A 12,230-nucleotide genomic window follows, 5' to 3' on the forward strand; every position below is an offset into this window, starting at 1 on the left:
GCAAGACTTTTCTGAAGAAAAAAGGTATCCTGTTGCTTCACCAGCACACTAGGACTTAAAAAAACACCACCATTTAAGGTGAGTTTTGTGCAGTGAGAGCACACCCTGTGGCTTGGCAGTCTAGTCAGAAGGATGATACCATGCTGACTTTATAACTAGATCTTTGAACAATATTCTCATGGGTGGCAAATGCAAAACAAAGTAATATCAACTGGCACTTAATTCTGTGAGCTCCCTGCTGATGGGGCTCTGCACTGAAATGGAACTCTTCCTGCCAGGAAGTCAGCCACAAAGTGTGGAGACCTCTGAAAATAAAGCGTGCCTTAATTTGACACCCTGCTGTTTTACAGCTAGTCTGTTTAATTTGAGACTATGGAAAGAGGTTTAGTGGAGGGGAGGGGGGTGGGATTATGGAAAGTTCAGAGGGTGGCAATGGTTGTCTCTGACTTCATACTAATTACACGTGCGTGAACATTTTTGTTCATGTTAACAAACCAAATCATTTCTCTCCATTGTCTGCAAGCAAAACTGTTTCAGAAACATCTGGAGAGTGGTGGTGTTTGCTGAGAGTTATGGCAGTAGGAGCTTTGCATAGTGGTGATGTTCAGTTGTAGACTAAGCTTTAGACTTATTTACAACTTCTGTGCCTTCTGTGCCAAAGTCTGTGCCTTTTTATGTTTCTCTGCAATTGGAAAAATATCTGTCTCATCAAATATGTCGATGATTAACTAATCTTTCTATAAATATTTTAAGAAAACTCGTTCAAATGAAAAATATCTTATTTTGGATAATGCAGCCATGAATATGATGGAGGTGCATGTCTGTTAGGTGTTAGGTCCTAGTTCTGAGTCAAATTTGATTCAGAAGAATCAAATGGATTTTCCAGTGCTTTCTAACAATTTCCATATAGACATTTATTTTTATTTCTACCTAAATATGTGTGTAAATCTAAATGTGTAAATAAAGTGGTGGTACTTCTTCATTTTGGAGAACTTACTTGGTGAGTGCACAGGAAAATTTGTAGTGAAAGGAGCAGAAAATTGTTTATCATGTATTCTTTTTTTTCCTAAATCTTTTCTGAAAATGTCTGCATTAGGATGTTTTAATGATGAGGGACAGGTTTGGAGATCCTGTCTTTTGAGAAAAGAAGTGGGAGTGGTTTATCAAGTTTGGTTTCATTCCCTCAAAGTTTGCTTGTATTCATAAGGTTATAAGTTGAAACTAAGCTACATCTGGGGAAAAGGTTAATAATAAAGGGCTTTCAGTTCCAAAATAGCATTCACCATATATGTATTGAGTTTTTTTAGTGGTTAAATTTATTTAGATAAAGCATATAACACATTGAGCAGGAAGGTTGCTGCTCTTTGGTGATGATGATGAATGTTGCTATCAGTTAGATCAGTCTGTCACTAGTAGCACAACTGTGCAGCAGTAAGTATATTGTGATTTTCTTGTCTTCATGACTAGTAGTCTACCTTGGGCAACAATTTTTTTTTCCATGCAGTGGTTTTGCCAAATCTCAGGAATGAACATTACAGTCAAACAATAAGCACTGATCAAGAGGCAGTTGCCTTATACTCTTGCCATTCTCTGATTTGTTTTCCTTTCACCATTAAAAGACGCTAGTACTGCAGCTCGATTGTTCACATCTATTCCTTTTGTCTGTCTCATGTTGTCCCTTTTCCTTACTTCTATTTTTCTGACTCATTTCATTTGACTTATAGTTTCTTGCTTTCCATTTCTGCGTATTTGCAGAACTGCTTTTTTACTTTTTCTCCATGTTTAAGATCTCTGTTCTAGTTCTTCCCGAAGCTACTGACTTTCATCTTTGCATTGAAAATATCTGATGGTTACAGAACCTGAAGAGGAAACTGCAGTGGAAAAGGTTTGCTGCTAGATGAACTCAAACCTGACCCCTAATGTCGTTTCATGAGGAGTCATGGCAACAGCCTGCTAGTGGGAGAGAGAAAGGGGAGAGGCTGCCCAGGCAAATTGCTTCCTCCATCAGGAATGTGGACCTGAAATCAGTGATCCACTCACTCGTTTTTTTCCCATTCTACAGTTTGTTGCTGTAGTGGGAACGTAGAGGAGCTGGAGTTTAACATAGACTTATCTCTCTCATGTCAGTGCAACGTTGGTTCTAGGGATTTAATTTTATGCATCAAGTCGCAATTTGAATTGCTACAAATGGCATGTAATAAACGTTTTTCATGTACATGCTCATAGTTTTTTCCACAGATATAAAAATGAAATTTGTGAGTTCTGGTGATATGCAGGTTCTATGCTGTGATGGCCATTACTGGTAGCATTCTATTTATTCTGACAGTTATAATTTCATAATTTTTAATGAACTTTAATTTTTTTTAAAAAATTATTAAAATCCTGCTTTAAGAATATTTAGTATCGCCTTAAATTATGGTAACTGCAACTTATGCCAAAATTTTATGGCTGTACCTAAAAGTATATACTGTAGTATCTTATGTAGTGTAACTTTCATAATGCATAGCTTTCAGGATGGATGCTGCAGTTTGTAGAGAAGACAGCAGTTGACACTTCAAATATAATCTCATTGCATAGAAGGCATTGTCTGACATGCTGACAGTTTATTTAGTGTTTCAGTGAGGAATGTAGCATGCCAGTATGCAAACTAATCCAGCTCTGTGTGCATATAATTTATTTTCAGAATCTATAAAAAATTACTGTGACTCAGACTCAAACTTCTAAGTCTTGAAATTAAACTCACATTATGAGGTAATTTTAGGCATTTACCACTAACAACATAATACCAGTTTATAGGAAGTTCTGTTTACATGGAGTATCCCAAATGGTTAAACAGCAGGGGAGTCTTCTGCTTTTAGTTAAAAAAAAAAAAAAAAAAAAAAAAAACCAACAACAAAAAAAAAAAAAACCCTGCTGTTTCTCTATGGCTTATTTACTGCTTGTTTAATTCTTAATGTAGTGTGCTGTGGAATTGAGCATGCAAAAGTCAGCAAAGAGTTCTGTTTTCTGCGTCTAAGGTTATTACTTGCTGTACAATAATAAAGGAACTATTTTATTGGGTTAGTTGTAATTAACTTCAGCACTAGGCCTTGATATAAATCATTCCTAATCTGTTTTCTTTACATTTTCTTTCTTTTTAACTGGTTCAACATAGTTTCTTTCTGTCATCCTTTTACATAAGGACTAGGGTTGTAATTGCTTTTTTGAATTAGGCTGTCGGAAGCTAATGTGCATGTTGATCCAAGAATTGATTAAGGAACACTAATGAATTTCATATAGCACTTTTAAAAGATTTGCAATAAATACTATGTAATAAATACTCTATAGCAGTGATCTGTTATACCATTAGAATTCAATACAGTGTTGTCATGCCACGCAGCTGGAAAAATAATTCATTAAAAAAACTTTGATTTGGTTCCACAGTTAAAATAGTAAATAATTGTGGTTATGATTTTTTTAAAAGAAGTGTTCTAACACTTCCCTAGAGTACATTTTCTGAAAATAACTGTTGTTGTTATAACCTTTGTTTCTATGTTTTATCAAAGGGAAAACGCTGAAACAGCTTACTTTCGGTTTTCAGTTCGTCTTGGTGCTTGATGCCAATGGGGCCCGGTGCCTTTTTAAGTAGTTTATCAGTGCATTTGTGTACTTTTAGCATTTTCAGTTGTTAGTTACCAGTACAAGTTTGAAACAAATAAAGAATATTATGGATTCTTTTCAGTCAGTCTTGCAACTAGTGATCTCACTTTTCTTGAGTTACTTGTCCTTTTCAGCTGCAGATAGTCACACAAACAATCTTAACCCAATTTAGAGTTCATTAGAAAGATTTGAGTGTATTTGGAATGTTTTGCCACAACAATATTCTTGATGTTATGCATCCACTTGAGAAACTATCTCACCTAGTTAATTTTTACACAACTTTCTCCTGGAAGACTCATTAATTTTTTTTTAATACAAAGACTTTAGCTCTGTATTGTCACTAGCTGATTTTTTTGACAAAAAACAATCTCTTTTTAATGGAATGCCAGCAGTAAATACTTTTTATTGTAACAGAGTGTGTTTGATAGTTTAGAAGTCTTATAAAAATAATTAGCTCTTTTATATAGTTCTAATGGCAGCCTTGCAAGTTTCCCCTGGAGCAGTCTCTAATGAACAGGCCTTGATTTTTCGAGTTGGGCTTTCAGATTCCCTGAGGACTTGACTTCAGACCTTGAAGGGCAGCAGCTGCCATTTGTCTTAAGACTGGAGTTGCCAAACAGACAGACCATGTACTAATAGGACACATTTGTACAGCCTGAGTATATGGAACCGTGATAGACGCATAATGATGATCATCTGTTGAGAGCTTGAAGCTGGCTAGGGTTAGAGTAACTTTTATCACTCTCATTGCAATCAGAACCTCTGTATTGATTAATCAGATAGCTTGACTTGTTATGTTGATGCCATGTTAAAGCTTTCATAGATGATTTTTGATAAATTTGAGAAATTCGAAGCTGTTTGTTAAGTTTTACCCTGACAAAATGTTCTGAGTTCTGGGATAGTAGTAAATGTTTTTGTAACCTACCTCTTTTCTCTGTAACTGTCAAGATTCAGCAAGAGTGATGTTATTATCTATGGAAAAGAACATGAATAGAATTACTAAAATTATTTTTGTCTCAATTTCAGATATATCTTTCATTATTGTTTTTTTCCTTACTTTTATTTGGGAATTCAGATATGACTGTAAATACTAAATGTACTAAATATGGTTGTCTCCAAATGTGTTTTCTTGTTGCTCTTACGTTTAGAATGTACTACATCCTTGCAACATTTTGCTGTTTTGTACACTACTTAGTATGGGTTAATTTTATATTAAAACGCTGCATTGGGTTTCTAGGTAAGAATTTTCAAATGTTTTATGTTGTTTTTCATTTTTTAATGGAGTTTTGTAGATTAAAATACTTTAAGCAAACTTTCTGCAAGTTATATCTTTGCCAATATTCTGCTATTCTGCTTAACATGCAGTCTAGCTTTTTTTTAATTATGAAGAACCCAGCTGAGATATAATCTACTTTTTGCTTTATGTTCTTTATTGCTGAGTTCATTCAAGCCTGTAGTGTATGTGGTGCTGAGAGAGTGGTGACACCAAGTGCAAACACTGCTGAAAAGTTCTTGATAGTTTACTTTAGGCACTTAAAGATTAGTGTATCTCTCTATGAGCAAGTTTTTCATGCAGATTTGACCTTTAGTCTAGGATATAATATGTCTCTTAGTCATATGTTAACACGTTTTCCCACCCTGCTCCTTAGTGCGCCATTCATATTTGTTAGTACCGAAGTCATCTTTCTAATTTGTTTCATAATCAAAATAAATTATTAAAACTCCACCAGTTTTATAGGAAGCATAGATTAAGAAAGAATTTCCTTTTTGTTTTCTTGCTTACGAGTGTGCATTTCAAATATTAGATACAGTTCTTAATTGTGCAATGTGTTAATCTTGTCAGAAAATTTTTAGAACAGTTTTTGAGAAATTATGTATGAATATATGTGTGTATATATGTAAACGTATATAAGACAAGACTTGCAAATAACAGTAGTAGTACTATTTGCTCATAGAAAATAAAGCCGTTTTCATCTATTGGAGTTTTTTGAATGTTCTGCTCAAGGTGCATAATTATTTGTTTAGCAGTCAGACCAGTTGATGGATTGGACTCACAAATATTTTTATATAGCTTGAAGAACATATACAGTTGGTTAATTGTTTGGAGTATGGTTATGTTTCTTTCTTAGAGATGTATGGGTGAGGAAGGATATGTACATTTACCGCATACATGCGAACACTTCAAATTGCAAACCAACAAAATTTTCTGGGTATTTGAGTGATTAGAGTTACAAAATGCCTATATTGGGTGAGATAAGGGTTCCACCTTGCTTACTGTTTTATCTCTTTCTATGGACCCAAAGAGAGATGCTCAAGAAGAATAAAACAAAGCAAGCATGTACGACACTCCTTCATGAGTATTATTCCCCTTCCAACTCTTTTCAACTTGGGCTATTTTCTGAATTGGATGTAGTTTCTGTGTATTTACTGAATATCAGTGAATTTTCATTGCATCCACTTGTGCAGTCTTATCTTGATCCTACTGAACATTTAGGCAGCACAGCATCCTTTGGTGATAGGTTCCACTGGCTTGTAATGCAATGTGTAAAGAACTACCTCATGCTTTTTTGTTCTGAAACTGGCTCCTAATATCTGCTGCTTGTAGAAAAGGCTTTTAGGCTTGTGTGGGTAAATACGATCTTAGGGGTTCTGGTGGATCAAAAGCTCGACATGAGCCAGCAGGGCACACTTGCAGCCCAGAAGGCCAACTGCATCCTGGGCTGCATCACCAGAGGAGTGGCCAGCAGGCCGAGGGAGGGGATTGTGCCCCACTGCTCTGCCCTTGGGAGGCCTCATTTGGAGCCCTGCATCCAGGTCTGGGGCCCTCAGCATAAGAAGGATGTGGGGCTGTTTGAGTGGGTCCAGAAGAGGGCCATGAAGTTAATCAGAGGGCCGGAGCACCTCACCTGTGAAGAAAGGCTGAGAGAGCTGGGGCTGTTCAGCCTGGAGAAGAGAAGGCTCTCTCTGGGGAGATCTTATTGCAGCCCTGAAGGGGGCTTATAAAAATGAAGGGGGCTTATAAAAAAGATGGAGAGCAACTTTTTGCTTGGTCAGATAATGACATGGCACGGGGAAATGGTTTTAAACTAAAAGAGGGGAGATTGAGATTTAGGAGGAAAATCTTCACTCCCTTCCAACCTAAACCATTCTGTGATCCTAGGATTAGTTAGGATTAATTAAAGAACAACCAACTAACACTGTTAAATAGATTTTTTTTTCTTTTAAATGGGCTCAAATGGGGCAACAGGAGGTCATAATATAAACTTTAAGGGAGATTTTTTTTTCCTGAAAGGTTGGTTTTAAGACTAGTACTGTTTAATGTTTTCATTTAATGATCTTTGTGCTCTCAGTAAGAAAGTGTTAATGAAACTTGTTGACGATATAAAATTGGTGCTATAGGGGACTGGGATATAGCTTTTCTTCTGTCAGAGTTGTACAGTAGCTACAGGAAATGTAATGTGTTATTCCATGTAGAAGTATAATTCAGATGAGACTTGAAACACCATTTCAGGAAAGGATATAGTACTTTTATCTAGAGTACTTATGCAAGTGTTTATAGATTCCATTTAGGAAGTAGGTGAAACAATAATGAGCTAAGAAATTTCCATGTCAGACATAGTATTTGAATAAAATGTAATTTCTTATTTGTCTTCTTGTAATGGTTGGTTTTAATTGTAGCTATTTGTGATGGCATTCAGTGCTTCTAGTTTTTTTCTTTTCTGCTTCACTATTCTCAGTCTACAGTGACCAAAAACATTAAAAGTAGATTGTCTCTCAGTTACTAAACATTTATAGCCATAGGAAATGATGGTCAATTAAGTACAGCTTAGAACAGGTATGAAATTATTGACTTTGTTGATCTTCCCTTACAGTCCTTCCTTAGGAAAGTGCTGAAATGTGTTTTGTAGTTATTTAGTTGCATTAGTGGTTGAGTTTGAGGCTTTTAACGTGTTTTTTCCCTAATGCCTTTGGGAGATGGATAACTAAGATGTTGATATAATAATGCAATATGCATACTGAGTATAATTGTTTGAGAGAGAACATACACTGTGGGGAAATATTGAAGGGATCATGAAAGATGATGACCATTAGTCTTTTCTTTCAGCTATTAAAACTAGCTTTAGGGTGTGTTCAGCTGTGATTTATGAAATTGTTTAGACTAACACCGCCTTTGATGATGTCTGATGTAGAGAAAAATGCTGAAAAGTATCATGATAAATGCCCTTTCTTTTCACTTTTGGCAACCTCCATCTTCACCAATTAAATTTTCAAGTACTGTAGTGAGTTCTGTTAAAGAGCAGAGACATTACTAACAGAGCAACAGATGGGTGATGTCATAAATAGAAAAAAATATTTTGCTTTTCTTGAGCTTTCACACATTTAAGCTAACAATCATTTTAATTATTGCAATGCAAAGCTAAATATTTACAACTTGATATTACATTAGAATAACCTCTTGTGAGAATTAGTTGCGTAGATTATTTTGTTTAGAATATTAGCACCTAAAAGGCTTTTTAAATAGGAATAAATGTTTCTTAAAGCTATTTCAGACAGCTTACATGGTAACCTTAAGTCATGTAGTGGTGATCATAAGGCAGCAGTAGAGAGAACTGGAAAAAGGATGGTGGGAGAAATATCAGTAAAATACATGTAGCAATTAGGACCAATGCTGCTAGTAGGATATAACCTCAAAAAATCACCACCACCACCAACAAAAATATACGTGGTAATATGTAAATGGAACCTAGCTGACATTTAGAATGTTGCTTGCCTAGTAATGCATATAAACTAGTTATATAAAAAGTAATGAAATACATTTATAATTCATGAGGAATAATACATCACAAATTCCAATTATTCTACTCTTAATTCTGACTACAAAATTGCAATATGGTGTTGCAGCTTAAAAATGATAAAAAACATGTTGATCCTGGAAACGTTTCAAGCCATGGAATATCAGTGTTACCTATGCCCTGTGTTTGAAATCTGGAAATCTATTTTTGGGGGGAGGAGTGGAAAGGATAGGGACTGAAATCATAAAGAAACAACATTTTTCTGTTGTATTTTGTGTATGTCTGAATAAACCTTCACGTCACTGACTGAGAGAGGTAATAGAATTTTGCAAAACTGAGTAGTGAAAAACCTGCTCTGGTGATATCTTGGCTATTAAATACTCCTAGATTTAGAAATCTGAAATTGATTTGAATAGGTATTTGTGGTTTTGCATTTTTTTTGCCTGTTTTGGAATTGACAAGGTTTTTAAAAAGAATGACCATTAGGGTTATTATTTCTTACAACAAATAGTGAAAAATCAAGAAAGTTGATGTGGAACAGCATACTAAAGTATCTGTCTGCTACAGAAGCATTGCTTTCTATTTGTTTAGAAGGAAAACAAACTCACTTAAAACTTAGGACTTTTTAAAATCAAGAGTTATATCTAGTCTGTTCTATCCAGATGCCTGTACGTTTTCTTCAAAATCTAAGGTTCACACATGTTACCCTGATTTTTTTTTGTACCTCTGTCAACTTGCTGCTGTTGAGTCTAGGATTAAAAATCTTGGTTGTGTTTTTGTTGACCATTTTTTCTTTTGTGTCAGCTTTCAAAAGGGGAAGCAAGCCCCATTGATAGATCATCTGAGTTGGTTGCTTTTCAGTGTCTCTTTTGGAGGCCCAGCAAAGCCTGTACCAACCTGTTTAGGACATGTAGAATTTTGCTCTAGTTCAGGGTTCTGTTGGAGGTGAGAAATGTTCACTGCCTGTCTTTCTGCTGTTACAATTATTTCAATGTGTTTTTTTTTTTTGTAAGATATACTGGGTGTTAATAATGCAATATTTGGTAAACCAGATCTTTAGAGCAGAAGTGGCAGTATGTTGTTAAGGGGAGAAGATTATCATCAGTATATATATAATATAGTATTTAAGTTATGAGAGAAGTCTGCGTTTGAAGAATGAGCCTTACGCTGATTTGAAATATTATGTTAACATTACCCAAGGCAAAGAGCATCAGTGAACCAGAGTAAGTTCAGAATTAGTGCACAACACAGAGAATGAAAAAGAGTCATTTGTGGGATGATTTTGTATTTTCTTCTCCCCTCCACAAAATAGAACTGAGTGAATGATACTGTTTTGTTTCTTCTTGCTGGCGATGTTTCTTGCTTGCTTACTAATTAGTGCACAATTAATGCTTTCTATGTTTGTTGTTGGTGGTGTAAAATAACAGAATTGAAAAAGGAAGTACATGACTTTGTGGTTCAAATGTTTCTTGATCATCTTTTTTAAACAATATTTTTTTATTTTTTTTTTCCCTCCCAGGAGTGGCAAAACTCAATACAGAAGAATGCTGGCCTTGCCTTTATAGAGCTTGTCAATGAAGGAAGGTAAGTCACAATATTTGATAGCAACTCTGCCTTAGCTTTTAGAAAGTTAAGTGGCTTGAAATGTTTTAAAAGAATTTTGCTTCTGCTTTTTTTTTCCCCATTTTCTTTGAGTTTTTCTTTGAGTGAAATCACATTCTTTAATATTTCTGTTTAGTTCTAATACTAAGTAAGAGATTTCGCAGAATGCGAATGCTCTTTGGTTTCATTAAATATATCACTTATCAGTGTCATGGATTTTCTTTCTTCCTGTCCTTGTGCACTGGTTAACATTGAAACTATAATTTGTATTCGGCTAATCTCTTGAGGAAGGGAATTGATATTTGGAAGGCATTATAGCTAGGAAGTGTAAGATAAGCCTTTGTCTCAAAAATTAGATTCCAGTTTTCTCATTTATTTTCTATCTACTTCATAAAATAGAAAGGAAAAGGGTCGCTTTAAGGTATAAAAATTCTGTTACTATTACCAATTAGGTTTAATGTTCTATCAATAACTATATATGTATATTAGTGGGACTTAAAGAAAGTGACAGAGCAGGTGATGGGACCATGATCTTTAACTTGTAGTGAGTATTCAGAACCATCAATATTTTATTCGTTAGGAATTGATTGCTGGGGCAGGCTAAGAAGCAATATTTACTTTTTCTGAAGGAATTTTTTTAAGATGTCTTAATGAATTAGCTAAGGAGTATTATAAGAAACATCATTTTCTAAACCTAAATTCTGTTAGTGAGTAACTTAAGCTAGTAAAATCTCAATAGAAAATCAATTTTACAGCATTAAGACAGCTACTGAGTTAAAACGGAATAATTTATCACATAAATTAAAATGTTCTATAAGTATCTTTTTATCATTGTAGAACTAGGGGAAATGGCAGTTTGAGATTTGTCTTTTAAAATGTACGGATGTTCTCAGAATACATAGAAGTAACGACCATTTTAGTGGTTGCATTTCAGTTTATGGTGAGGGAAACACCATTGTGAGGCAGAAAAAACATTTTGCTACTAGTCTTGATCCCAAGGGCCAAGGTAAAGTAACAAGGGTGTTCAGTTACAGTGTTAAGATCTAGCCTGTAGTTGTTTCCTATTATGTGAGGCTGACCTGTCTTGACCTTACTTATAAAGTGCCTGCTATAAATTTGGCCCTTGATTAATGTTTTATTAGCATAGATAACGTAGAGATCCCACACACATGTAAACCACAACGTAAGGTTCATCTGGGTAAGATGATTATCACGAACAAATCAGTTACTGAGACTGAGTTGTAAGTAGCAGTTACCTAGTAGCATGCTTGTTCAGGTCAAGCTTTCAGAGAGCATTCTATCAGTGAAGTGTTTGGAATTGGCTATTTTCTTTTAAAAACCTACAGTGCCCATCACAGACAGATGGAATCACTCCTCCACCTCCATAAACAACATCAATAACTTATAGTCTAGTCTTAGCAGAGTGGTTGTCTGAGGGACAAATGATCCCTTAAAGACTGAAAAGTGTGGTTTTGGTTAGCAGAAAATATCTAAGTAATTGTTACTTCATTTTTTCATGACTCATAGCAGAGTTGTTTTTTTAAAAAGTGGGAACATAACTTTCATTATGGAGAAGAAGAGAATGGATTCATTTCTTTAAAATGTCTCCTTTTATCTAGCTCCATTTTCCAACATTGCTGTTTATAGGAGCCATTAACGTTATTGCTGAATTGGTCATTGCACTACTTTGTGGCTTTTCAGCATTCACTAAAACGAAACTATTATCCTTCTTACAACATGAACTATATTCCAGAACTACTCTTTTCTTCTCTTTATACAGGTTACACATTATTTTTCCTGCACGTATCTTAACATTATACTAAAGCATTTCAGGCTGTGTATTTTTATTGCTTTTGTTATTGTTTGATGTATTTTCGCCATAACATTGTAATCTTAATAACTCTTAAAGCTGAAACCTTTTAATTAAAACTTAAAAAATGGAAATAGCTGAAGGACTTTCAGACTTCTCACTGCACAACTGTATAATAGTTGAATTTTTAAATTGTCTCCTATAAGTACTCAATAAAAGATGACAAGGTGGTTGTACAAAGGGCAGAACTGGTTTCAGCAAGTAAGGATGTCTGTGGGGTACCACGAGACATGGAGTGTTAGAATAAATAAAATAAAATTAGGGACTATAAGAAGTGCCTGGAATTTGAGGAGTCATAAAATTGCTGTAGTCTACTTTCTTGGTGG

At 34.9% G+C, this 12,230-nt stretch overlaps 1 protein-coding gene across 3 annotated transcripts in view; it reads left to right on the forward strand.

Annotated features, from left to right (window-relative positions):
* Positions 1-12,230, forward strand: part of LRBA (LPS responsive beige-like anchor protein) — a 397,026-nt gene that overhangs the window by 115,425 nt on the left and 269,371 nt on the right. For all 3 annotated transcript variants that reach the window (XM_083836333.1, XM_083836331.1, XM_083836332.1), the window contains one exon: positions 9,952-10,016. In XM_083836333.1, the coding sequence (XP_083692459.1) occupies positions 9,952-10,016 (65 nt within the window). The remainder of the gene's footprint in view (positions 1-9,951; positions 10,017-12,230) is intronic.

This window comes from Anser anser, assembly GCF_964211835.1.
Source record: "Anser anser genome assembly, chromosome: 4".
Lineage (NCBI taxonomy): Eukaryota > Metazoa > Chordata > Aves > Anseriformes > Anatidae > Anser > Anser anser.